Below are 27,647 nucleotides of genomic sequence, written 5' to 3' on the forward strand. Positions count from 1 at the left end.
TCAGAACATTGTCAGTCAACACTACAAAGCATGCAGCCAGCCTTTGTGTCATTCATCCAGTGACCTGGGCCTGAGCCGCCGGGCAAGCTGGAAAGTCAATCAGTCCTGTATGGGGCCTATTCATATTCCATGTCGGCGTGGCTTCACCCCTCAGGTCGATCACGTTGCCAATTTGCCGGATCCAGGTGTCCGCACAGTGCAGTCATCATCCAGTAGTTGACGCCAACATGGCTGAAACCTTGTCAAGCAATGTGGCCTCGGACGGACTTGGGCAAAGCTGCATCCATTGGCCCAACATTGACGCCGTCCCCGCGTGGCATGTTGCTACCATGGCATTTCGGCAGTGACCCCTCCAGTCATGGGCGGGCAATGCAGCAACCACCTCGCGTGCCTGGCATGCGCCGACATCACTAACTACTCCTCATCCATAGCTTCAATTTCAAGCTTTTGCCTGGGCTCTCCGCCTAACGTTTCATTGTTTCTCGCCATCGATACCGGCCAATTCGTCGCGAAAACTTGCTCGCGTGCTGTCATGTCACCATGGGATCATACCGGACTCACCTTGCCTATGACGAATGCAGCGGTGGATCCCAATGGCACCTGACAGACCGGAAGTGGAACCTGTCGAGACCTCTAGGCGGGAATCGACTCGGAGAATCGGTTGACCGAACATGCCACCCCAAGGCCCTCCTAGTCATCTGACGGGAATATGAAATTGAGCAGCATGGCCTAGTTTTCCGGTCTTTCCTAATCCCTTATTTGCATGGGCTATTCAGTCGGCCGACGGAAATGGCACCGGGACTTTGATATCACTATCCGTTCCGCACGCTGTGTACAAGTTACTCGAGTCCATTCTGGTGAAACCATAACGCCATACTATGCGTCTTGGATTGGGTAAGCTGTTTTGTGGTATGATACTACGATAAAAGGGGAAAATAAAAAGAAAAGAAAAGTATGGTTACGAACCAGTCACCCGAGCAAGAGTCCAGCAGCCTCCTTGCATTAAACATGCTGTGTTAATATCGTCCACATCTTTGAGGTAACTCGCAGAAGTGGGGCCTTCAGTCGATACGATGATACTCGACTCTGCTACCCTACAGCTCTCTTGAGACACGATTTGTCAGTCTTTCTGGTGAGGGACCAGACTCCAATCCACATAAAAGGAGTGCCAAAGACGATATCGGGTGATTGATTGAATGGCTACGCTTGAAGGAAATCATGTGTTTTTGTGGTTTGCCTGTAAATGGCTTGTGGCACTGGGATGAATTGTGTTTCGAATCGGAGCATAGCTCTTTTCTGAGCCCAGAGTGGAACGAGATCACTTTAAAAGCTTGACTTCACAACCTCTCACACGAACTTTGCAGCACCCATAGACAGCGACAACCATCATCAGGTGCGACGATGTTGAACGAAGAAACGCCGCCAACCCGAAGAACATGTCCCCGATGGCAGGCGTTTCAACCCTTCTGGCCACGTACTCGGTGGAGGGGGTGCTTCAGGCTCGCGAGTGGCAAACAGACGTCGTGTCGGAAAGATATCGACTCCTAGCCTTTTATATCGCTGAGCGTTTGATGTCCAGTATGTCGGAATCTGGCCGAAAGCTTAGTCTGTCATGGTTGCATGAAAAGGGGTAGGGAGAATCTGCTCGAGATAAGCCACGCGGAGACGGGCAACGCGGCCTTTGGAGCCTCAATGTCAAGATGACGAGTGAGAAGTGCGGCTCAGAGTCATGATGGCCCATAACGGTAGCCGGCAATACGATGGATGAGATGAAACGAGCCCTTTGAATAGGATTGGGACGTCCCCTTTATGATATTAAGTTTTTTCTTGGCTTTTTCCTCGTTTGAATTTCGCGATCTCGAGTCAATCTCTTGACCAGGGACTAGTGGCTGGGCCGCCAGGGGCCACCTTGACAGGGCATTACCGAGGGGGTTGCGTCACGTTTCGTCGAGGTGGCGGGCTTGAGCAGCGATGACTTGATGACAGTGCTCCGCGTGGAAGAAGATGCCATCTGGACATCTAGGGCTGCAAGGACGAGAACCGCAACGTGCGGACATGGGCACCAGACGTTTGGGCCCTTCACCAGCCGAAGGCGATGAGATCAATTGATGTTTCACTGTCTCCCTTTGGCGCGGCCTCTTGCGGCGGCAGCCACTCACCTGTGGCAGCCGACGGTCGCGCTTGCCCACTTTGTCATCGGGACGCGCAATTCACGGGCAGCGCAACGTCAGCCCTGGCGTTGCCTTCAACCCAGAAATGGACCAAACCGGGCAAGAGCCAGCGCAAAGACGGCTCTCCGGACCCATCGTCCACTTGCAACGACAAATGGCCGCGACTGGACTGACCAAGACGACGACGCTTTTCCCCAGTCCGCGTCCTCCTCCGCTGCCCCCATGATGCGGCGAACTCTTTGGTTCCGACAGAAAAGTCTGCTAGCCGCTTCATGCATGACCTTTAATTATCCTTCTTCATTGCGCCTGCGACTTGCCTTCATACCCATCCATTTGCCGGCCGAGATTTAACATCTCGACTCTTTCCATTCGTTCCATCCCACTTCGACTTCCGCTCCCATCTTTCGACAAACTTCGTCAGCCAATTTTTTTTGCTCCGGGACGCCTGGGGTCCTCTCCATTTTTCTTTGCCCTCCAACATTGAACCCTGTCTTTGCCAGTCCTCCACTGACTGCGACTCTCCCCCCGAGCGACCGATCGCAAATCCACACCCAATCCCTCCTCCAGTCATGATCAGATATGCCACCGCCGCCTGGCTTACCTGACAGCGTCAGGAGACCAGGGGTATTGTATACTTCGCCGTACAAACCTCCTCTGCCGACTCTCCCGTCGCGAGCATCGCAACAAGCCAAGTCCACACAAGTTCAACTGCCACCACTCATCGCAGGGGCGTTGAATGCCGCCTTTGCAAAGGCCCTGGCTGACGGACTCGACAACGAGCTTCTGACTCACTACTACATCAGCGAGCAGAAATTCCCCGTAAACCTCGATCGTGTAATCGATCGCCTCTTGTCCAAGTTCACCCTGGAGCTGTGGGACGAGCTCTATCAGTTTTACCAAGAGGCAGGGTCCGAGCCTTCGCGACAAGTCACCTTGCTCTTTGAGGGTCCGATCCGCCAAATAATCTTGATCCTCAACGGCCCCGAGGCGGCCAAGTGTGTCCTCGACAAACTGGCGCCCGGCTTGTCGCAGAGGAAGGAATCATGGTCGACGAGTGCAACTGGCATCGACCTGGCTCTGTCCTTGCAGCTCCTCTGTAGCTATTGGCACAGAGAGATGCCTTCGCAGTCTCCGGGAGGCTCACCGGACGACATTGCCCGCAACCTCCACACGCAAATCATGAACGGGAACTCGGCACACAACCTCATCGCTTCTATTCGTAATGTCTTAATGACTCCACACTATGTTCAGGTTCACATCACCGAATCCGCCATCTGGAACCTTCTTTTGAAACGACCATTTCCTCCCCCCGCGGACGGCTTCCACGTTGTCCAGTTCAAATTCGATTGTCAGCTGTTTGGACCTCTCGACGGAATTGCTGACCCTCAATCGGTCAACATTGGCTCGCTACCGGCCATCACGGGCACGGCAGAAGAGTGCGTGTATACCACGGTGGAAGAGTATATTGAAAAGGCATGGCCCAAGTGCGGGGCGATAGTATTGAAATGTCTCGAAGAAGCTGTTGGCAGCGCCTCATTATCCTGCCAGCAAGGCGAACCCATGTCGGGTCTATCTATATGGGACGGAAGCGACGAACTCGGTCCCTTCTGCCCTGGCTTGCGACTTCTTCACGTCGAGTTGGAGAACTCAGCGGTTCGACTGACTGTCTCTGGCTGGTCTCATAATATGATTGAAATATTTCAACAAATGTGTTGGCTGTGTGCTGCATTGAGCGCGTCGCCTTTCCCGGGCACCCTATCAGAATGTGTCACCTCCATATCCGAATATACATATATGAACGATTCGATACATGTCAACTGCAGTCTCGAGCACCGGCCTGTCCCTGACGGTGATGGATTACCCTGGTTACAGCGGATGCAGGGAGCCGCAATCGCAAGCGGATTTCCCGTGCGTGGACTCACCTCCACGCAACTTTGAGGCCATGTACAACAATGAAATGACGAAAGATGACCAAAAATGGGACGCATAGAGTCTGGAGTCTACGTCTGTAGAGGATACATCTGTATATTATATATGTGGTGTTTTGGATCAGCTCATACGCTCAGGGAAAGCGTTTCATACCATAGGTACATATTGCATAATACCCCAATGTTGAGGTTCAAATAAACTTCATGTTCTCTACCCAGTGAGCAGTCCCACTTCAGCGTTTTCTTAACCTAGTAGATGCCCTCAGTAGCGAACACTGAATCTGCCGTTAAGGAGATACACGGCTGATCAGTAAGGGTCGTGCTAGTGCTTAGTATTGCGTCCTCGTTGAACTGGTTCCTAATGCCGTGGCCCAGGTAGTGTATTACATCATATCCGTATCCTTCAACTTGAATGACTGCCTATGGCAGGTTTTATTTTGCTCTTTGAATTCCTCGACATACACTCCAAAGATGTTCTCTTTTCTTAGGAGAACCCCAGGTTCAGTAAAAGCCGCAGGAAATATATCAGAAATGATTCATGGGTTTTCTATACTAACATCCCAACACTCCATGTTTCCACGGTAGGGCCCCATGACTTGCCAAGGATAACCGCGGGCACTTAACAGCACCGGCATTGTAATCCCGTTCTGCTCCTTGCCAATACGTACATACCTAGTACCTGGTTAGAAACACTGATAGTTCCGAGAGGCTTTACAATTAGAGTATCATGTTACTATTCGGGCCTCCGGCTGGAATAGGCTCTCAAATTGGTTGACATTCTCCGTACTAGGCTCCTTTAACAGACTCAGCGTAGCGCGTGCCATGTGTTTGTAGGCTTTAAACTCTAGATTATATTTTAATGTGTTAGAGATTAGTATATGCCTTGTGCAAATAGTATTTGTTCTTTATGATAAAGGGTTGGATTAGCAGATAAGCTAAAACAGCACGGACGGCTGGTCATAGGCGTCTATAATTAAAGAGTGACCATGTAGATGCTACTTGGGGTAACACAGAGACACAGCCTTTGGCTGGAATTATCATGAATCAAACCCAAGACTGGAGATTCTTAAGGACAGCTTCGAAGCTTCATGTTAACTTTTAGAGCACTTCCACAGGAGCAGAGCATGGTTTGTCGGTTAGCCAACGCCTTGTTTTCATTTACCCAGTCCGTATGCAGAAGGCTACGTGACGAATTAGAACACCCCAGAAAGTTGGCGAGTTAAACAGCTATCTAACATCTTTCAAAATATGCAATATCATGGCCTGCTTAGGGTAGGACTGGCCATGCGGGGAGCTTCAATGTTACATTACGCTCAGCCACCACCCAGGCTCAGCCTTGCTGATGTCTTGGAGTAGCACAACAGATGAAGTAGCCAGTGTATATTATTCTGCGTGTGCTAGACTTCCTATATACCTTTGTGACAATCAGTCTCGGCCTGACGATGCCCAACCATTCATGCACACTCGCCTCACTTGGCATCGCGCCTTGCCTCCAGTGATGGGGCAGTGCTTGGTTTACCACTGTCCGATCCCTTTTTAAACACGGTCACGTCTCTGGTTGTCTAGAAATATTGTAGAGATCATTCACCGCAGCAGACAACTTAGCCGACCCGAAATGGCAGAAGTAGTAGGCCTTGTCGCCAGTGTCGTAACACTTGGCGAGGTAGCAGCCAAACTATCCAAACTCAAGACGTTTTGGAAAAGCATCCAAAATGTTCCCCAAAGCATCCAAAACCAACTGGAGGAACTCGAAGCTTTGAATGCTACTATTACCGAGCTTGAAGCTGAGCAAGATGTTGTGCAAAACACGCCAAGCGGAGCCTTGAGCCTGCGCTACTGCAAGAATGCTGCGAAAGAGCTAGAGGATCTGATGCAAAAGCTCGAGAGAAATGTCAAGTCGAACAGAAGGCTGCGGAGGTCAGTTACGAAGGTCAAGTTTGTTTTAGACCAGGACTCGGTCTCGAATGCTCAGAAACAGCTGTACCATGCGTTTCAGCTGCTTCAGTTTGCTTTGACTCTACATACGCGGTTCGTGAGCAGTTTCTTTTTTTTTTTTTTTCCTTTTCAAATTCCCTGAATGGAAATTCATCTCCTTTCCGCAGACTGATTGCTAATATATGGCGGCTGCATGTTAGATCTATGACGGCACGGATACCCGAGCGCACAGCTTCAATCTTCTTTGACCGATGGAACGAAACGACACGTAACACAGCCTCAAACACAAAAGACCGTCCCTTAAGAGCCCGAGAAAATGTTGAACAGGACAGCTCTAGTTCTCTACTAGAGAGGCAGACGTTGGAGTGGGTGCCGAGCTCTTTGTTTGGCGGTGTTAGAACTAGCAGATCATCACATTCTATCCAAAACCAGGATGGTCTTGGTGAAAAAGTACAGAGTAAGTAGTTGTATGTTGAATTGGCGAATGTGCGCTTGTTTCTGACCTATTCGAACAGTTACGAAAGTTCGATTTCGATTCCCCTGGTGGCTCTCGCAGACTGTCTGGGACATGCTAGCTTGTCGATCAACGCATGGTATGACATGGAAAATTTCAAGCTGGAACATTCGCCCACGGGACAGCCCAATCTTTGAGGCTGCTTTCTACGGCGACTTTGAGAAAATTGTAAAGCTAATATCTGATGGCGAGGCATCCTTGTATGATCGCGATGAAGAAGAACGGACCTTGCTTCATGTAAGTTCCCTCCAAGAGATACATACAAAGAGAGAGTATATTTTAACCAACAGATTTCTAGTACGCAGTTGAAGCTTCCAACTTTGAACTAGGTGTCAAGTTGTTGTTGTTGAACCGTTCTATCCTAACTAGAGCCTCGAATGATGGCTGGCCCACCCCCTGTCTGAGTATTGAGTCGGAGTTCCCGGTAGAAGCCCTGAGTCTTGAATACTTCAAAACTATACTCGGATGGGAAGACTTTACTGATTACTGCACCCAGCTCAACACTACGGAGGAGTCGTTCGAACTCGGATACTGGATTTGGATTGTCCCTGGCTTCTTGGCGCTCATTGAGAACGAGACGCCCCAAAGTTTCATCGATTTGCCTCTGGATATTCAGTTTTACTCTTTCGGGTGGATGTATATTAATACAGACGTCTTGAACTATGTTGTTTCTAAAAATCGGACCACAATACAGCGTCTGAAAGCGACGTTGGACAATCCAATGTTGCAATGCTTGTGCGACTTCATTTCCGCCTTTATATGCCGACAAATTGAATGGGGTGGGACTTTTCCCGGTCTGAAGAAGTCGTCAACTTGGCAAGAGCTTGCTAAAGATATGCTATCGGACACGTCAATTAACAGCCTTACCAAGCTGTGCGAAGAACTGATTATGCCAGGTGTACCGCCTTATTCTGATGTAATGACTTGGCGTGTTATGACTCCGTTAACAAACAGCGCCAGGAGCGTCATGGCCCGGCTGATACGGAGCCGTTGGGGAGCCCTGGGTCCAAGGTGCACGAAGCAATATGAGAAGATTCTTATTAGAGTCGTAAGACTCTTCCTAGAATCTGCTTCAGAAGCCGGAATCGATCTCGAGGAATATGGGCGGAGGGAATCTGAACTTTTGGTGCCCTACGTTTCTTATTATCGTGGTTGGAAAGATTTCACCACAACCCCAAGTAACCCATACCTGGTTTCGATCAAGTATGGACCGAGACCCGAAGACTGGGATTTTACATGGGATCTCCTAGTTGAAGAATTTGCTGGTGAATTCTGGGAAATGTTGGAGAACCAACCATTATACATTCCGGGTGCGTGGGTAGACGACGGATAAGTTTGGAGTAATGTTGGACGACTCAACCAATACACTCGTAACTTTTCGTGTCTTGCGGCGCGGTTACACTCTCACCGATATCGAAAGCTCAAGTCTCTATTTGGCACGAGAGGCTTAGTTTTGTTACAGAGCAAATAGCATGTTGTTTTAGAATTATAGAGTACAGCTGGTTACCCAACGTCATGCGCGACGTCAACAAAATATACAAACCTGATACGTATCTCTACACGAGAGATGACACTTCCAAATAAGTCTCACAAAAAAAAAACAATTCTGACATGAGAAAGTTCTATGCTAGTTTCTTAGTCTGGAATGAGACCATCTTTGGTGCATGAGAGGCGACTCCCGCCTGGTATAACGTATCGGCATCTGCACTGTTATACGCAAGACGGCGCCGGTTAACTAGCCGACTTCGAGGCATTGCAATCAATTTCTGCAACATGTTCATAATTCTTTTCAACAAACTCAATGTCCAACTTGCTTTTACTAGCCAGCTAGTGTATTTAAATAAATAAATGTCCAACTTTGCAGGTGCCGGGTAACAACCACGAGCAGAGGTGTACAGCCAGGAGCCAGGTATATCCGTTTAAACTTGGAGCGAGAACTGAAGGTAGTTAATACTTCTTTTAGGACACAAGATGGAAGTGTCCCTCCCAGCCACAGTCGTGTGATTAAATCTCGGCAAGACCCAACATATCACATTATTCAATTTTTTTGACCATCTTCAAAGTCCAAGCCTCCAACTACTTTACTAAGAGGCGATGACGGCCAACAGCTCGAAATGCAGATCAAGTCACATCACCAGGTTTATTGTCATCTGCCCATCCAGCAACCACCTTCCAACAAGACTTGCGCTTTCTCCCCGGCAGCCTCGGTAGCAAAGATAGCCAAATGCCGAAATATACATCCTCAATCCTGACGCCTGCCCCGGCGCGCAGCCCTCGCCAATGTACCTCTCGGCGCTCCCGCTTATCAAACACGACTTTCATAGCCATCCCCAACCCGCCGACAGACTCAACACCCGGCGTCAATTCCATGAGGGCCCTCTGGATCCAGCAGTTCTGCCATCCATATGACAATGCGCCACCGACGCCAGCCTCGCCGTCACGCCCGCCACCATTCGCCGGCAACTCAACAACTCGAACTTCAAAGATGCAGCCGACCGTCGCCCTCGGCCTCAACATCCTCATGTGCATCTGCATCTGCGCGGCGTCAACGCCCAACAACACCTCGTCCAACTCGGCAACCGCAGCGACCAGCCTAGGACCACATACGACCTATGCGACTGGGTCGCGGATGGACCGTTCGCCATGGTTGCCTGCGGCGCAATCCCGACTCTGCACCTAGTCGCGCGTTGGCTCCGGTCCGCCGCGGCATCGATAAAGAGCAAACTGAAGCCGAACACATCGAGCAAATCGGCACCCAGGCCTCCTCCGGACAGAGCAGCCACGGAGCTCGGCGACATGACTTTCATGGCTGCCAGCACAAAGACCACCATTGAAAGGGGGGCGCTGGCAAGAAGTGAGAGCGCGGGGAATCTCGAGGACGACGCTTTGCCAGAAAACGGGGTCAGGGTGGACATGGTGTACAACGTGAGGCGGGATACGAGAACGAATTCCGAATGCTCCAGGCGACGCCTGGGGTTGAAACGGAGATGACGTGGCTGGGGCTATGACTATGAGGGACGGCGTTTTGGGAATGACAAACCCGTTTGCTTAAACGGACATCAACGAGTGAAGCACGTATCTTGGTTGGAAAATGGGCTTCAAAAATTGGCGTGAGGGAGGATATTCTTTATCAATAGCGCCCACAATAGAATATTATATACCAATGTATTCAACCATGTCTGCTTGTCCCATGGTGGTACTCAACAAAAGAGCCGAGGGGCTCAAGAATCTGACAACTCTCTCCAGGTATTGGAAAACATACGAATTGAATTATTACTCCTTTGTTTCTCTATATATTCCCATCTGTTCTCGTTCCATGAAGATTCGTAAATGTATCATCTATCGTGCAGAAACTCGCTTGATATAACAGCGACTCATCCAACCCAAATTCCGCCTGGGGCGTCATGTTTGTATCAGCCATCCAGTGATCTGCCATGGTAAAAGTCCCATCGTTCTGGTTGAATGACAGACCATTCGCCCACTCTTCTACCGAAGTTGCCGTTGCATGTGCCATATTGTTCGTGCTTGCACCGAATGTAAAATTTGGCAAAGGCGCAGGGGGGCTCTGATTTAAGCCTGCAGCAGTAGTGACAGGCGTGGGAAACATGTCGGGATTGCCCTTGGGAGCAATGTTGCTTCCTCGCCGACCCGCGTAGCTTCTGACTGTCCTGACGCTGTCCCTGTGGCCGAGAGATGAAGATCCCACTATACTCCCGCTCTCCTCCGAGGTGTCGTCAATGACTACACCGGAGTCCGGTCTTGAGGCCGTCCCGCGTGCTTTTCTGCTCGTCAAGATTTGCGTGCCCTGTATCCGGGAAGGTTCGTTGCGCTTATTGCTACGGTTGGTGTAAGGCATGCTCTGAGAAGTGAGGACGCATCTCTCGACTGTTTCGATGAAGCATTGGTGAAACTTGGTCGCCAACGTTTCCAGTGTCGCAGGGTTGGAGATTTTGTCTCGTAATGACGATTGCAGGTAGTTGAAGGCTTCGAGGTAATGCGCGGATAGCTCAAAGTGTTCGATTACAGGAGTAAAGTCTGTGCAGCTTCCATGTCAGCAAGCGATGGTGTAGAAGGGGTGGTCTGGCAAGTGCTTACGATAAGATCGAACTAGGTTGTCGTCATCATCTGGGAAAAGGATATTCCATATCTCCTTCCATTGGACCTCGGGAGATGCACCGCTAACTCTCTTGCGGCTGAGGAGCTTGTTTGACGTAGGACCGTCGATGCCAGCCTCGGGGTCATGGTCTGAGATGTCGCACATGTGCTCTTTCGGCTGTCGCTGATGATCTCTCAACTCCTTTCTGGTCCGGAAGTCCCGAGTACAGCGATCGCATACAAATGCAGATGGATCATCTCGTTTGTGCTGCTTAACAATGTGTTGCCTATTATCGCGTCAGTTGGGCCAGGCAAATTTCGGGACTGGAAGTTAGCGCGGGCTTACCTTAATTCAGCAAACTTGGGGAAGTAGGTCATTGCGCAGCTATGGTGGTCACGGACGTTGAAGCGATGTGGGTTTCGTTTTCTGTACGGACAACTAAGCCGTAGGTTCTCGTCCTCCTTTGGACTTGGCTTGATTCTCTTGGACGGGATATATCCAGAACCCTCACCGTCGGTAAGATCCTCTCCGCCATCTTCACCATTACTCTGCTTCTTTCGCTTGCCGAAACTGTGAGCACCATCCAAACCAGCACCTGTGGAAGGGGTGGTGGAAGAGCTTGAGCCAGACATGGTTTGGGAGGATTGTCCGTCCAGCGGCGCTTGCCATATATGCTGGCCTAGCTCCTGAACGAATTTGGAAACGACCTGGTGCAATGCTCCCGATGGCGCTTGAGCTTCACTCAACTCAATTCCATACACTAGTTGAAGAGTGTAGTCCAGAATCCCGTCAGCATCGTCTGAAGAGACGGTGTCTCCGAAGGTGTTAAACGAGATGTCTGACTTCTGGGTTGGAGACGCACAAGGAGTTTGATTCTGCTCCCAGTCACTGTCTTTACCAGGAGTCAGGGCATCGTCTTCCTCCTTGATTGGTGTGGCATCTGTCTCTGGCCTGAAGATACGGTTAACTAAGGACGGTTGGAACGTAGCCCTGTGACATGAACTTACTCATCAATTTCAATTTCATGAGTCTCAACAGGGTCGGAATTGTCGCTACCGGTCTGTTTAATCTTTTGAGCTACGTCTTGACAGCCAACATAGACAGGGCTTTCGTCGTCATCATTGATAAAGGTGGAGCAGGTTGCGATTGATGGCCGGTGACGATGGCGTATCCTGCTCGACGGCCTTGATCCATCCAGCGTGTGACAAGCAAATCGTTCTTGAATATCGCTCGCATAACTAGAGCTCAGGGGGCTGGCAAGCGTTGACGGCGAGTAGGCAGTCGCTGAATCAGGAATGTGTGCTGACGAGATGCTGCTTCGTGTGGAGGCTGTGCGCGATCTCATGTGAAAGTTGCCAGATGCAAAATGAAGGCTCTCTGGGAACTTCTTGCGATAGCTGGTGCCATCGTGTTGGATTGAGGATGCCGACTTTTCGGGGTCTAGGCGGAGGTGCAGAGGTAGATGGATAGAGTCCGCCTCTCGCATTGGCGATTGAAGCCTCGGTGGTCGAGCGTCCATTGAATGCCTGTGTCTATAAGCAGACGACTGTTGATAGTAGTGTCTACTTTCTCGTGATATTCAATGGTTCCAATCGCGTAAATGAGCGAAATTAAGACGACGGACAAGGACGCGACATGACAGAGTTGTGTCGAGATTCTATCCAGGACAAATCGAACAGTCAGTTACACACCCCATTCGAGAGAGACAGACGGGGCCTCCCAGTCGCGAGAGGCATCCCCCAGTTAAACAAGCCAACGGCAGCCAACGCCTTCTCCCGCAGCATGCCGCAAGGTGATCTGACAGGCTTTCGTCCAGTCATGTCTGTTAGGTGAGGCTCTTGCTCTCCAGGCTACAGAATTCCCAGGGGCAGATCGCGAAACCCACACCTGCATGAGGCCAGGGCCAACGTTCCAATGAGCGTCGAATTCAGACCTCCAGAAACCGTGTCAAAAACGGCGACTTCATGTGGACCGTGGTGCTGATTCGCTGGTGGCGGCCGTTTTGACGCGGGCTTCGCCATGATTTCCAGCATCAGCCTGGATGTTGGTCCCCATCAGCCTTGTGGGACAACATGATTGATGCCAGACATTGCGAGCTTCTTGCAATCCAAGACAAAACGCTGTGCTGCAATACCAACAGTGCCAGTGCCGGTAGCCGATTGCGTCGAGATGTACGGAGTAGCGACTGGCAACACCAGGCCAGGAACCCGTCCGTGGAAGCAACGCGAGACAAGGTCAATCAATGCAGGGGTCTGCGCCTGGATCCATGTCGTGTCATACTAGCAGCTGACATGCATTGGGAAGTTGCCAAATTCGCAACGAGTTTGAAGCAAGGTCTGGAGAAGATTATAGACGGGCACTTGCCTGTCGGGCCAAGCAATGATCCGATCCAAGGTTGAGCAAGACTTGTCATGTGACGTCTGGTGTACAAGAAAATTGTTCTTTAGCGATTTTGGGCCAAGTACGGAGTACCGACATACGTATTCGCGATGCCAATACTATTTACCTCTCTGTTTGTCAGAAACGCACCCTGCCACCCAAAATCAAGAAGACACCTTATCCGGGCTACGCCTGGGACACTTTGACGGACGGCACCCCACAATCGCAGCTGGTGAAATCATTTGTCCAGAGTTCTGGGTTGTGACGGGCTGGGCTAGGCAAGGTTTTTATGCATTGAAGCAATTCTTACTTTGGCAAGTTCGGAGTTACCATCTTGCATGAACTGATCACCCTTTGTTATATTAACGCCTTCAGCAAGGCCCGTCGAGTTCTCACAGCTTCTCGAGTTATGCCAGAACAGAGCAAAACAAAACTTTGACCTCGACATCACAGGTCTTAGCCGGTCCACTCTCGCTTGAAGCTTATTATTGTTAAGAATAGCTGTTCCTTCAAACCACTTTTAGCTGAGGTTTCATCCGATTCCGCCCAGTTACAACATGGGACAGGCCTGCCGTGCTTATACGCCCCACTGAATATGGGCCCATGAAACGGGATGGCGTTTCTTTATATCCTCACGCATTAAAGCCGTAAATTTGGAGTGTCAAAACACGGGCCTGCAATTTCCCTGGCGAGTCTGCCCATCAGCAAAGAGTCTTTATATCCAGTTGTGGGTTTCCGAAAGCAAATTCATCGATCCTCCACTAGCTCAATGAGGAAACACGATTATTGCGCGGGAGATGCACCAGTGGCCAAGTCAGCGCATATTGGCCTCGTTTAAATTGGATGCTCAGCTTACGCTCCCTGGCACCTGTTGCCATCCACTCACATTGGCTGCCTGGTCTTGCGTGATGTAGAAGTGCTTGTCAAACTCAAAATTCGACTTTCGGCTCGAGAGGTGTGACTGGGACCTCTTCGTCGATTCCCGACAATGCTTGCCGAGCTGGTTCACGTCAAGGGCGTATATTGTAGCAGCCAACAAAATGGCATGTGATGCTGAAAAGTCAAGCACAGCCGGAGCTCTTCGGCCGAAACGAGTCTCGCGAGGTCCGCACCGGATGTATCGTCCGCAGGCAAGTTGAGGCTCGAGTCCAGTGAGCGCGAGGCCGAGTGTGGATTATACGTTTTGTCACCGTAGAGTGTGAGAATGAAAGTGCCACGAGGCAAAGCCTGCTCGCATGCGCTGTCCGAAGTAGGGATGCGAATGTGAAGGATAGTAAGCTGTGTTCCCTCCCCCTGAAGCTCCCAGTCGCTACATATCTCCTGCGGTAGACGTTGAGAGTCATGATGGACGATGTGTCTTGTTTATTATAATAGTCAGCCGATTTCCATTACAGGAGGCATATGCGCTGTCAAATTGCGGACCGGAACGGTTTAGTTGGGCCCAACGAGTCGTCTTCGTTGTCCTATCTCCTTACTCAAAATGCGAATTAGTCGGTGATGGCGCAGATTGCAGAAAAGAACTTGGCTTTGCATTTGGAGGGCATGGAAAAGCCATCACTCCGATGAGAAAGTTGGACTTCCAAGAATGGATTAATGGTTCTCCCCTTCTTGTTTGTTTGTATCTTATTCGCATACATCGAGTTTATGCTTGGTCTCCATCGACTTTCACAACTTTGTATTCTCAAATACGAAAACCGCTGTCTAGTCTTGACGTGAGTACGTATTTCTCAATGGATATAGCGAAGAGAGATCCGGTCCCGATTTACGCTCGCCTCGGGTTGATCGGCTCTTTCCTTTCCGGTGCTCTCCCTGATGCTATTCCAGAAGAATTAGTAGCCTCGACTACGGCTCGAGCTGATTTTACAACCATGAAAGTCAAAATTATCTCTACACCTGCGTGAGGATGCCATGATATGCACAACGCGGGGTTGGCCAGCAGTCTGCGCATCTACTCCAGATAACACCGAGCCATCTGCTTTGGAAGCTGTGCAGTAGTCACTGCTGTCTCAACTTGGAGATCGGAACAATGGCTTCTCGATACTAATGACGGATCTTACACAGAGGAGTTTGCTGTGCATGGCGTAAAATTTATTTTCGGAGGCTCGCCACTCCGCTGTCGTCCAAGTATGCACCGTCTTGCAACCCTTCGAACTAGCCTATTATAAACACATCTCAGCCTTTGGTTCTATAATATCGCTCCCTTCAGCAATGATCAATCAGACCAGTCCCTCTCGAAGATTTCGGGTTTTGGTTTCGGGACAGAACCCATTGCGGCGCTGTACTGGAAGCCGCCAAAAGCCGCCACCCTTCTTTTAGACGTGCTGCTCTTCGATTATTGCTCAATGATGAGCTGAAAAACATAAAAGAAATATATGGGATGCGAAGGAAGCAAGTATAATAGCAGCCAGAGTTGTAAAGGTGGAAGGGAGGTCTTTACGCAACGGTAGGTCAAACTTAAAGTTCGATAATACACCCCCTACCGGAGTTTATGCCTGCATAGACATCTTATTGCGGTTCTTTATGATGGTGGAACGAAAACGACATACATGCAACTCTGTCCAAGCTACGGGCACTTGTACTTTGTGCGGATTTTGAAACTGCGACGGTTGCGCTAGATGGCGCCTTAGAAGGAGATGGAGATAACCTCACTTGATCAGTCAACACAGCAAAGTGATATCCTAGAGACGGAGAGTTCATCGGTGAAGCCTGTATTGTCCAGATGGCTTCCAACCTACCACAAAATTTGAGTCTCTCTTCGCCTTTCTCTGCCCCTGAAGCGAAGAGACGAGAGAAGACGTTGGTTTACCAAGACACCCCGGAGGCGTTTGGATAGCCATGTTCCAACACTTGGATGACGACCAACGAAATTGAGATGGAAAGAAAGAGTTTGTGGCAACGTAATTCTGACTTTCAGAGTCGGCATGTTCGATGTACTTAAAAATGTAGCGAAAAGGCTATGGATTGACATACTCCATTCTGTAAATCAACCATGCAGACAGACGTGTCGCATACAGGGCATCCCGTTTTCAAATCTTGCAAGGTTCTGTTTCAATTTACATTCATGGGGTATCATTCTTCGTCTATCATATATACCATGCTTTGATAGTTCCATCAACCCTTCACTACTTCGCCATTCCTAGACATAACCTCGGCCACCAGCTTCCGCCGCTTATTTCTTTCATCTTGTTCAGCCAGAACTTTGGCAGTAAGGGATGCTGCCATAGGATTATTGATGCCGCTTATTCTTGAGTCTGCATCCTTCTTTGGTTGTAATGCATCTGCTTTCATGGCTTTGTCGTCATTCCCGTTGACTTCGTCACCCTTTCGTTTCTTTTTGTTCTTCTTCTCTGATTTATCCTTCTTTAGGCTGTGCGTCAAGCCCTTCTCCCGTAGATCGTCTAGCCTCTTCTCCAGCCGCCGGACATCTTTTTCGGTCGTCGGCAATATTGTGACTGTGTTGTCCTTGTCAAAGGTCTCACCACACTCAGGACACGAGCTCTCTTGAATTTCTGTGATGGCGACTTCAGCAAAAGCGTGGCCACAAGGGACCAGGTACACGGCCTTGGTGGATGGTCCCATCTCCTTCATTGAGATGGGACATGCCCATTTACCGTCAGTCCTTGAAAATTTGAGTCGCACAACGTCTCTGAGTGACTTGATGCCAAATGTGGCGGGAGTTGTTTCGACGGGCTCGTCCGACGGCATTAATCCACTAAGAATGGCTTCATAATTGAACAACCGCCCTTTCCAGTCTGATACAGCGGTTTCCATCTCCAGAATGGCGCCACTGAGAGCGCAATGAGTCCACGCATGGGTAAGCGATTCTAAAGCAGTAGCTTTGAGTTCAGACACCGTAGGCGCGCGAGCGGCATTCTTGACGAGTTCTCGCCGCTTTGGAATGGAGCCACCGTCATTGCCCATGGCCGTAAAAGTGAAAGACAGTGATAAGTTAGTGCCAGTGGAGTATTGCGCGTCGTCGGAGTACGGAGATAATCTCGCGGTAGTCGGAGTCGATATGCAATTTGTGGCTTGTGTATGTGGTTGAGAAGGATCTGGTGGTAAAGTGAGGTGAAGACCAGAGTCCGCTGCACGGATGGAAAGAGGTCATAGCCTTCTTTATCGATAATGATTTTGAGGGAAGACTATAATACAGTGCGTATTATGTAAGCTAGTGCCGAGTGTGCACTTTGAAAGCAGGCTGCCGCCTCTAAAATTACGTAGTACCTTCCCCTGTATCCATACAGTGCGATGCACGGCGCCCATGTGACAAGGACCCACAAGAGGTGATGGTCGCTCGCCGCGGGAGGCACCGCCAACACCCTCACATTCGACCAGGCAACGCCTCTTGTCGATCTTGACTCCTTAGTCAAGGCCTCTTGCCAGTGCGGGTTCCTTCGCAACTCCTTAACTTTGTTTGTGATAAGCTGTATCGATCTTCCCTTCCGTAATATAACATAATTACGAGCCGTAGGGAAGTTGACGCCTCCGAACGACTATCAGCACCGACCGCGAGTGTTTATCCACTCACACTCGTTCATCACACGACGGCTGCGCGATTGATCCGCCCATTCCTTGTCATACATAGAATCAGGCATTGCGACGATCTAGTCATTTGATAAAATATATTAGTTGACACTCTTGTTCATGTTGGCCTGATTTTCGAGCTTCGGCGCCATAGGGGACGATGGCGCAACAACAGCAAGTCGCTCTTGAGCGGCTTGAGCACATCACTCGGGGCCTTCGATCTCGGTAGGAAGCTTCTCATCTTCGGCATGGATTCTTTCGCTTACAGTTGAATAGTGTCGGAGACGATGTGCGCAAACGAGCTGCTATTCAGCTCCGTGACCTTGTGGTCGTTTGCCATCGAGGTAAAATAAAACATCCCACCCTGCCACGATTGGGACGCATTCGACTGATAATGCAAGCATAGACCTAAGCCAAGAGCAGTTTCTTGCCTTCTACAATGCTGTTAATAATAAAATTACTCAACTTATTACCCATGGCAGTGACTCTGCGGAGCGACTGGGCGGCATCTACGCACTAGACGCTCTGGTAGAATTTGACGGCGTTGATGTTGCGGCCAAGTATACTCGTTTCACGCAGAACATCAAAACAATTCTACGCGGTAAAGACATCAACCCAATGAAACCGGCAGCCATTGCCCTTGGAAAGTTATGCCGACCCGGAGGCTCTCTCATCTCCGAATTGGTCGATTCTGAAGTAAATACCGCGCTGGAGTGGCTCCAAAACGACCGAGTCGAAGAGCGTCGATATAGTGCTGTCCTCGTTCTTAGAGAGTTGGCGAGGAATGCACCAACGTTAATGTACCAATACATTCCAACAATATTTGACTGGATTTGGGTCGGATTAAGAGATCCTCGACAGCTCATCCGAGAGACTTCGGCAGACACGGTCGGTGCCTGTTTCCGTATCATCCGCGAACGAGACCAAGAGATGAAACAGATTTGGATGAGCAAGATTTTCAACGAGGCTAGGCAGGGTCTCAAGGTCAACACCGTCGAGTCCATCCATGCCTCCCTACTAGTTCTAAAAGAGCTTCTTGAGCAAGGAGGCATGTACATGCAGGAGCATTACCAGGAAGCTTGTGAGATTGTTTTCAAACACAAAGACCACAGAGACCCAACTACCCGAAGAACAGTCGTGTCACTCATTCCTGATCTGGCTAGCTACTCGCCGGCCGATTTTGCGCACACATGGCTGCATAAATTTATGGTCTATTTATCCGGAATGCTTAAAAGAGATAAGGAACGAAATGATGCATTCTTGGCTATTGGAAACATTGCAAACTCTGTCAAGAGTGCCATTGCCCCTTATCTTGATGGCGTCCTCATTTACGTCAGAGAGGGTCTTAGTGTCCAGTCGCGCAAGAGAGGCTCTGTCGATCCTGTCTTTGACTGCATCAGTCGATTGGCGGTTGCTGTTGGGCAAACATTGAGTAAATACATGGAGGCACTCTTGGATCCCATTTTCGCTTGCGATTTGACCCCAAAGCTCACCCAAGCACTAGTGGACATGGCATTCTATATCCCCCCGGTTAAGCCTACCATCCAAGAAAGACTATTGGATATGCTGAGCGTTGTCCTTTGTGGCGAACCTTTTAAGCCACTTGGTGCACCTCAGCCCAACACTCTTAGTTCAGTTCCCGCCATCACCAAGGACGTCAAGGACCCCCAGGCATACGAGAATCGACGATCAGAAGTCAAGCTGGCGCTTAATACGCTGGGCAGCTTTGATTTCTCCGGACACATCTTGAACGAGTTTGTTCGCGATGTCGCCATAAAATATGTGGAAGACGAAGACCCTGAAATCCGGGAAGCTGCTGCTTTGACGTGCTGTCAGCTTTATGTGCGGGACCCGATTGTCAATCAAACCAGTTATCATGCACTACAGGTTGTTGGCGACGTAATCGAGAAGCTATTGACTGTGGGCATTTCGGATCCCGACTCCCATATCAGACGAACAGTCCTGGCTGCCCTAGATGAGCGCTTTGATCGTCATCTTGCAAAAGCTGAGAACATTAGGATTTTGTTCTTTGCCCTAAATGATGAAGTGTTTGCCATTCGCGAAGTTGCTATCTCGATTATCGGTCGGTTGGCGCGATTTAATCCTGCATACGTCATTCCCTCATTGCGCAAAACTCTAATTCAAATGCTTACGGAGCTCGAGTTCTCGGATGTGGCACGAAACAAGGAGGAAAGCGCCAAGCTGCTCAGTCTTCTGGTGCAGAATGCTCAGTCACTCATTAAGCCCTATGTTGAGCCCATGATATCAGTACTTCTGCCGAAAGCTAAGGACTCCAGTCCATCGGTTGCGGCTACTATCCTCAAAGCACTAGGAGACCTCGCGACAGTCGGCGGCGAAGATATGCTGCCGTATAAAGATCGCTTGATGCCGTTGATCATTGATGCGCTGCAAGACCAGAGTTCAAATATTAAACGGGAGGCTGCTCTCAACGCTCTGGGCCAGCTGGCTAGTAACTCTGGCTACGTCATTGAGCCATACCTGGATTACCCACAGCTCTTGGAAATTCTGCAAGGCATCATACGCACAGAGGACCAGAGAGGCCCTCTCCGGCAACAAACTATTAAGCTCATGGGCATTTTGGGTGCTCTGGATCCGTATAAACATCAGCAGGTGGAAGAGCACACACCTGAAATCCAGCGACGAGTCGACTCGAACCAGATGACTGACATTTCGTTGATGATGACCGGGTTAACACCCTCTAACAAAGAGTATTTCCCGACTGTTGTCATCAATGCATTACTGCAAATTCTGAAAGATACCTCTTTGGCCCAGCACCACGCGGCTGTTATTGAGGCAATAATGAACATCTTTCGCACTTTGGGCTTGGAATGCGTTTCGTTCCTTGATAGGATCATCCCGGCATTTTTGCAAGTGATTCGATCTTCAGCTTCGACTCGATTAGAATCTTATTTTAATCAGTTAGCGACGCTAGTCAGCATCGTTCGCCAGCATATTAGGAACTATCTCCCGGACATCATCCAGATACTTCAAGATTACTGGGATAAATCACCATCATTACAGACGACAATCCTGTCCCTCGTAGAAGCAATTTCGCGGTCATTGGAAGGAGAATTCAAAGTTTACCTAGCTGGTATTCTGCCCAACATGCTCGGAGTGCTTGACAAGGATTCGTCTGCTAAGAGAGTGCCCTCTGAGCGAGTCTTGCATGCCTTCCTTGTTTTCGGTGCCAGCGCTGAAGAGTACATGCACTTAATAATTCCTGTTATTGTTCGCACTTTTGAAAAGCAAGGGCAACCTGTGTTCATACGAAAGCACGCCATTGACACTATTGGCAAGATATCACGGCAAGTCAATCTGAATGACTATGCAGCGAAGATAATTCATCCACTCACTCGAGTGCTTGATAGCGGCGACCCTGCTTTGCGGACGACGGCCCTTGATACGCTTTGTGCTTTGATACAGCAACTCGGAAAAGACTATGTGCATTTCATGCGCACGGTCAATAAAGTCATTACTCAGCACCAGATACAGCATCAAAATTATGATCTTCTTGTGAGCAAGCTTCAAAAGGGTGAAGTTTTGCCACAAGATTTGACATCCGAGTCACGATTTGCTGATATTGCAGATGAAACACAATTCGCGGATCTGGGAACTAAGAAATTGGAGATGAACGCAATCCATTTAAAGGCGGCATGGGACACAAGAGGCAAATCCACCAAGGAGGATTGGCAAGAGTGGCTCCGGCGATTCAGCACGACCTTACTGACAGAGTCGCCAAATCATGCACTTCGTGCCTGCGCAAGCTTGGCAAGCGTTTATTTGCCGCTGGCCCGTGAGCTCTTCAACTCGGCGTTCGTGTCTTGCTGGAGTGAGCTGTATGAACAGTTTCAAGATGAGCTGATACAGAACATTGAGAGCGCTATCAAGTCTGAGAATGTTCCGCCCGATCTGTTGGGACTGCTTTTGAACCTTGCTGAGTTTATGGAACACGACGACAAGGCTCTCCCAATTGATATCAGGGTACTCGGACGAGAAGCGGCCAGATGTCATGCGTATGCAAAGGCACTGCATTACAAGGAGCTGGAATTCTTGCAAGATCAAAGTAGCGGCGCGGTTGAGGCACTCATTGTCATCAACAACCAGCTTCAGCAGTCTGATGCCGCCATTGGTATTTTACGAAAGGCTCAGCTTTATAAGGAAGGCATCCAGCTTCGTGAGACCTGGTTTGAAAAGCTTGAGAGGTGGGAAGAGGCTCTCGCTTTTTACAACAAACGTGAACGAGAGATCCCCGCTGACCAGCCCACCCCAATTGAAATCGTCATGGGTAAAATGAGATGCCTGCACGCCCTTGGAGAATGGGATGCTCTTGCCAACCTCACCGGCAGCACTTGGGTCAATTCTGCTCCTGAGGTGCAACGGATGATTGCACCGCTCGCTACCGCTGCTGCCTGGGGGCAAAACAAATGGGACCACATGGATAACTATCTGTCGTCTCTTAAAAGGCACTCGCCAGACAGATCTTTCTTTGGTGCCATCCTTGCGCTGCACAGAAATCAGTTTCGTGAGGCTGTCGCGTGTATCGAGCAGGCTCGTGAGGGTCTGGACACCGAGTTGAGTGCTCTTGTTAGTGAATCTTACAACAGAGCATATCAGGTCGTCGTCCGAGTTCAAATGCTGGCTGAACTAGAAGAACTTATTGTTTACAAGCAATGTGACGAGAAGAAACAGGCAACAATGCGCAAAACTTGGGAGACCAGATTACAAGGATGTCAGCGTAACGTTGAGGTTTGGCACAGAATGCTACGCCTCAGAGCCTTGGTCATCTCACCGGCAGAAAACATGCGTATGTGGATCAAGTTTGCCAATCTCTGCCGTAAATCTGGCCGGATGGGGCTGGCCGAGAAGTCCTTGAAGCAGCTCATCGGCAGTGATGCTCCGTTGGAGACAATGATTCCGTACTGGCCAGATAATAGGAGCGACAGGTCGGGGTCCACGCCACCGCGCAACATCCCAGCCCAAGTTACGTATGCCATGCTCAAATATGAGTGGGAACTTGGCCAACAGCCCGCTGGAAGGCGACAGGGCATTTCAGAGAGGACGCTATATTGCCTGCAGAGGTTTACAAACGACACCGCACATCGACTGGATGTGGCTAAGGCCCACCTCGCTGCTCAAGCTGGCAGCACCGATGGCAATCTTCCGACAGATTATGGAATTCAGGGGCAGATAGATCCGTCCCTGATGAGCCCCCAGACCCAACGGGCCTTGTATGACCAGACCGTTTTACTGGCGAAATGCTATCTGCGTCAAGGAGAGTGGCTTATTGCCCTGAATAAGAATGATTGGCAGCACAGCAAGGTGCAGGAAATCCTGAATTCGTATTCCCAAGCAACCAAATACAACCCTCGATGGTACAAAGCTTGGCATGCCTGGGCATTGGCGAATTTTGAGATTGTCCAGACTTTGTCGGCCAGGGCCGAGAGCCAGTTATCCAGAGCAGACCAAACGCTGCTTATTGAGCACGTGGTTCCTGCCATTCAGGGATTCTTCAAGTCTATCGCCCTCTCAGTCGGAAGCTCCCTCCAAGACACGCTCCGCCTGCTAACTCTGTGGTTCTCACACGGCGGCAGCGCAGATGTTAATGCAGCTGTCATGGAAGGCATTAGCAACGTCTCTGTGGACACCTGGCTGGAAGTCATTCCACAGCTCATTGCTCGAATTAACCAGCCTAACAAACGGGTGCAGCAGGCTGTGCATAATCTACTGGCCGATGTTGGCAGGGCCCATCCTCAAGCTCTTGTATATCCCTTGACGGTGGCGATGAAATCATGGCAAAATTCAAGGAGGTCCCGTTCCGCGGCGCAGATCATGGATAGCATGAGGCAACACAGTGCCAATCTGGTTGCTCAAGCCGACATCGTCTCTCATGAGCTTATTCGTGTTGCAGTTCTCTGGCACGAACTTTGGCATGAAGGGCTGGAGGAGGCCTCTCGTCTTTACTTTGGTGACCACAATATTGAAGGCATGTTCGAAACTCTCGGCCCCCTACATGATCTTCTCGAGCGTGGACCTGAAACCTTGCGTGAAATTTCATTCGCGCAAGCTTTTGGACGGGACTTGAAGGAGGCACAAGAATGGTGCCACCAGTATGAAAGTTCGAAGGATGTGAATGACCTCAACCAGGCCTGGGACCTCTATTATCAGGTGTTCCGAAGGATCACTAGGCAGCTACCGCAAGTCACGAGCCTTGAGCTTACATATTGCTCGCCAAAGCTCCTCAACTCCAAGGATTTGGATCTTGCAGTCCCCGGAACATACAGAAGCGGCCAGCCAGTCGTCAGAATCATGTCATTTGATACTACACTCAGTGTCATCAATTCTAAGCAACGGCCGCGAAAGCTTATACTCAGTGGCAGTGATGGTGTATCGTATGCCTTCCTCCTTAAGGGTCATGAAGATATCAGGCAGGACGAGCGAGTCATGCAGCTCTTTGGTCTCTGTAACACTCTGCTGGCCAACGACTCTGAATGTTCCAAACGACATCTGAACATCCACCGTTATCCTGCTATTCCGCTCTCACAGAACTCGGGTCTTTTTGGTTGGTTGCCAAACACTGATACTCTTCACGTTCTCATTCGGGAGTACCGTGAAAGCCGCAAGATCCTGCTGAACATTGAGCATCGCATCATGCTGCAAATGGCGCCTGATTATGATAATCTCACTTTGATGCAGAAGGTAGAAGTATTCGGTTATGCGCTTGACAATACTACTGGTCAGGACCTATACCGTGTCCTGTGGCTGAAGTCCAAATCATCTGAAGCATGGCTCGAACGGCGAACCAACTATACTCGCTCTTTGGGTGTAATGTCGATGGTTGGTTACATTCTCGGCTTAGGTGATCGACATCCGTCAAACCTGATGCTCGATCGTATAACGGGCAAAATCATTCACATCGATTTCGGAGACTGTTTCGAAGTGGCAATGAAGCGTGAAAAGTATCCCGAGAGGGTTCCATTCCGACTTACTCGTATGTTGACATACGCCATGGAAGTCAGCAATATCGAAGGTAGCTTCCGTATAACATGTGAGCATGTTATGCGAGTGCTCAGGGAGAACAAAGAAAGCGTGTTGGCTGTCTTGGAAGCGGTATGTGCTACTTGTTTAATGCGTGATGAATCTTGTAACGTAATTCTAACATTTACACAGTTTATTCATGATCCTCTCTTGACGTGGCGCTTGACAAGTACGGTGTCACCTGCTGGACCTAATTTCCAATCTGAGCGCGAAGTGGCTCTTGCAGGTCCGACCGCAGGCCGTGCTCGCCGGCATTCAATCTTAAATGCAGATGTTGCGCCGTCTGAGCTCCTTGCTGCTAATGGCGAACCGTCGGGGCCACCTACATCCAGGGCAAGGGCACGTACGAACAGCTCGGCGGCCCCTGATGGTAACGGCATTAATGGTGCGCAGGAGACGGAGAGCCAAAACGCCAGAGCGGTTGAGGTGCTAGATCGGGTGCAACAGAAGCTCACCGGCCGAGACTTCAAGAATAATGAGGAGTTGGATGTGATCAATCAGGTCAATAAGCTGATTGTTGAAGCTACGAAACTGGAGAATCTCTGCCAACACTACATCGGCTGGTGTAGCTTCTGGTAAGCACATCTCCGATTTTCAGGTATACAGAGTCAGGGCGCCTCTCTCTTGGTTGCTCAGTGTTTCTTTGTCTGCTCTGGTTCAGTTGCAAAGTATAATAGCCGGAGTTTGTTGGGTGTATATTTTAGGAGGTGGAATGTACTATAAACCAGGGTTTCTTCTATCGCAACGTTGGGCTCTCCCTCCCAGCCTCAATGATACCTTGACTAATGGCCAATATTGCAAGTTGACTTGTTCTGCTGCGTTGAGCAATGACGACAACCAGTTTACGGTTTAATGAATATCGGTGTTTCATGCAAAGCAGCATGCTTGGTCTCTATTTTGTGTTTCTGGCTAGTTCCTGAATACCTGGACTTGTTTCATATCATGGCAGCAGTGGTTCATCCTCTTCGTGGGTTGCTGTCGTGGACAGCATGTCTCCTCCATCTTCGCCTACGTCTTCAGCTACTCCGCCTAGAGAGAGAGTTGCGTTTCTTTCCTCGGACTTTCCAAACAGACAGTCCATATCTTCCAATTCTCTACCTTTTGTTTCTGGATATAGAAGCCAAATAACCTAGGCCCAAATTGATTAGTTTGCCATTCTTGGCTATTGTACTGCACGACAATGGGCGACGATTTGGGCCAGTATATCATACCGGTACGCATATAAAGTTGACCACCATGAAGAAAAAGTATATCCCGCTGCCAAATTTGGCATTTCCAACAGGCCAGATCTGAGAAACGAGTATGCTGCCAATGGAACCACCTGATGCAGCAAAATTAAGGCCCCTAGCTCGTACTGAAGTCGGGAAGATCTGTTGTCTGACCCCCAAAAAGGGGGAATGAGTTAGTCCCGTCCTGGACTCCAATATGAGCATCCGTGAAAACAACGACGTTCTTACCTCAGTGCTGTATACCCACGCGGCAGGGCCAAGGCCAAGACTATAGCCCATGGCGTATATGAATATGAATGCGATGCAGATGATGTCTGCCACCTTGTTCTCATTCCCGGGGTACATTATGGGCAAAAGACCATTTACCTAGACTCGTCTCCGTTAGAACAGGCATTACTCTCTCACCCCCCCTCTCTCGATGAGAACCAGGAGGAAGAGGAACACTAACCAGCATGGCAACGCCCATGATCAAGCTCCCGCCCGTCATGCAGGCCCTCCTCCCAAACCTGTCAATCGCCCACATCTCCACAATCGTCATGGCAATCTTGACGGTCATTTCCGCGGCGCCCGCCATCAGCGCCAGCCTGTACTCCAGGCCGAGGGCCTTGAGCAGCGTGGGCAGGTAGTACTTGATGGCTGTAGCGCCGCACATTTGCGCCATGAACTGCAGGAGGAACGCGCGCCACAGCCGGGCGAACAGACTGGCGTCGCGGAAGAGCGAGAGGGACAGCGAGACGAGCGTCGTGCCAGCCTTGCGCCGGGATTCGACGTCGGCGCTGATGGCGTGCAGTTCGTGCGTGATGGCCTCGGCGGGCATGGCCTCCTCGCGCAGGTAGTGGAGGACTTTGGAGGCGGCGTCCCCATCGCCCTTTTCAAGGAGCCACCGTGGTCTGTTTTGGTTCTGGTGTTAGAACGCCGTCTTCTTGCGAATCAAGGAAGAGCAGGAAGGGAAGAGGGGGCGGCAGACGTTTCTGGGAGGAAGAAGAGCCCGGCGAGGAAGGCGGCCGCCGGGACGCACTGGAGGAGGATGGAGTCTCGCCATCCCCAGTACCTGCCTGCGTCGGAGGTCCAGAATGTCATGCCGTATCCGACCCTGCGACGCGTGAGCTTCAGCCGAGACTCGGGATACTAATCAATAAGCAGCGGCGCATACCACAGGCCAGAGGCCAGTCCGGCGATGAACCCGACGTGGTTCATCGTGACGAGCCTGCCTCTCTCCTTGGCGGGCGACACCTCGCTACCGCGGCGTTAGGGACGTCATTCGAGAAAAACAGCGTTGAATCCATGCTCGCACCTCTGATACAGCGGCACCGCGGTGCTCACGACCCCGACGCCCACGCCGCAAATCCATCTCCCGAGAGCCATGATCCCCACGGCCGCACCGCCGTTGGCAGCCGCCATGCACACAGCGCCGAGGCATAAGGCGCAAGTCCCAATAATGGCCGCTCTCCGTCTGCCCAGGTAATCCGCCAGCGGATGTGATAGCAACGTGAAGGATAACAGCGTGCCCAGGTAATAAACGCCCGTTACGAGGCCAATTTGCGCCGGCGCCGGATCGTCAAGGGCCTCTCGCCAGCCCGGGTGGACGAGCACCGAGGAGAGGATGCCAATGTTGTAACCCCATATCGAGGCGCCGACGGCGAGATGCAGGCATATGCCGTACAGGCGCTTTGTCCCTCTGGGCAGGGTTGACAGCCGTCTCATCTTGGGGAAGTTGAGTTGAGATTCGCGTGGTTAGGTGAGAACAGGCAGGACGGGGTCGAAGTGAGCTTGCCGTGGTAATTTTTGCAAGCGGTGAGAACACTCGTTGCCGAG

The 27,647-nt window shown here is 50.3% G+C and overlaps 7 protein-coding genes across 7 annotated transcripts; 4 read left to right on the forward strand and 3 right to left on the reverse strand.

Moving 5' to 3' along the window:
* Positions 1-2,750: 2,750 nt before the first annotated feature.
* G6M90_00g040700 (uncharacterized protein) lies at positions 2,751-4,109 on the forward strand (the record flags this gene model as incomplete). The annotated part of the gene is made up of 1 exon (XM_014691932.1): positions 2,751-4,109. The coding sequence occupies one exon, from the start codon at positions 2,751-2,753 to the stop codon at positions 4,107-4,109; it is 1,359 nt and encodes a 452-aa protein (XP_014547418.1).
* Positions 4,110-5,714: 1,605 nt separating this feature from the next.
* Positions 5,715-7,881, forward strand: G6M90_00g040710 (uncharacterized protein; the record flags this gene model as incomplete). The annotated part of the gene is made up of 4 exons (XM_014691933.1): positions 5,715-6,127; positions 6,235-6,491; positions 6,550-6,785; positions 6,847-7,881. 4 exons carry the CDS (start codon positions 5,715-5,717, stop codon positions 7,879-7,881), a joined length of 1,941 nt encoding a protein of 646 aa, XP_014547419.1.
* Positions 7,882-8,772: 891 nt separating this feature from the next.
* Positions 8,773-9,539, forward strand: G6M90_00g040720 (uncharacterized protein; the record flags this gene model as incomplete). The annotated part of the gene is made up of 2 exons (XM_066130273.1): positions 8,773-9,071; positions 9,134-9,539. The coding sequence occupies 2 exons, from the start codon at positions 8,773-8,775 to the stop codon at positions 9,537-9,539; spliced, it is 705 nt and encodes a 234-aa protein (XP_065986213.1).
* A 298-nt stretch (positions 9,540-9,837) lies between these two features.
* Positions 9,838-12,130, reverse strand: G6M90_00g040730 (uncharacterized protein; the record flags this gene model as incomplete). The annotated part of the gene is made up of 4 exons (XM_014691935.1): positions 9,838-10,583; positions 10,644-10,930; positions 10,990-11,595; positions 11,652-12,130. 4 exons carry the CDS (start codon positions 12,128-12,130, stop codon positions 9,838-9,840), a joined length of 2,118 nt encoding a protein of 705 aa, XP_014547421.1.
* Positions 12,131-16,134: 4,004 nt separating this feature from the next.
* Positions 16,135-16,944, reverse strand: rtf2 (Replication termination factor 2; the record flags this gene model as incomplete). The annotated part of the gene is made up of 1 exon (XM_014691936.1): positions 16,135-16,944. One exon carries the CDS (start codon positions 16,942-16,944, stop codon positions 16,135-16,137), a length of 810 nt encoding a protein of 269 aa, XP_014547422.1.
* A 763-nt stretch (positions 16,945-17,707) lies between these two features.
* Positions 17,708-25,182, forward strand: tor2 (Serine/threonine-protein kinase tor2; the record flags this gene model as incomplete). The annotated part of the gene is made up of 4 exons (XM_014691937.1): positions 17,708-17,772; positions 17,824-17,891; positions 17,954-24,675; positions 24,736-25,182. The coding sequence occupies 4 exons, from the start codon at positions 17,708-17,710 to the stop codon at positions 25,180-25,182; spliced, it is 7,302 nt and encodes a 2,433-aa protein (XP_014547423.1).
* Positions 25,183-25,543: 361 nt separating this feature from the next.
* On the reverse strand, positions 25,544-27,536 carry qa-y_3 (Quinate permease; the record flags this gene model as incomplete). The annotated part of the gene is made up of 7 exons (XM_066130274.1): positions 25,544-25,732; positions 25,815-25,973; positions 26,061-26,198; positions 26,281-26,722; positions 26,800-26,925; positions 26,986-27,069; positions 27,127-27,536. 7 exons carry the CDS (start codon positions 27,534-27,536, stop codon positions 25,544-25,546), a joined length of 1,548 nt encoding a protein of 515 aa, XP_065986492.1.
* Between the last annotated feature and the right edge of the window lie 111 nt (positions 27,537-27,647).

This window comes from Metarhizium brunneum, chromosome 2, assembly GCF_013426205.1.
Source record: "Metarhizium brunneum chromosome 2, complete sequence".
NCBI lineage: Eukaryota > Fungi > Ascomycota > Sordariomycetes > Hypocreales > Clavicipitaceae > Metarhizium > Metarhizium brunneum.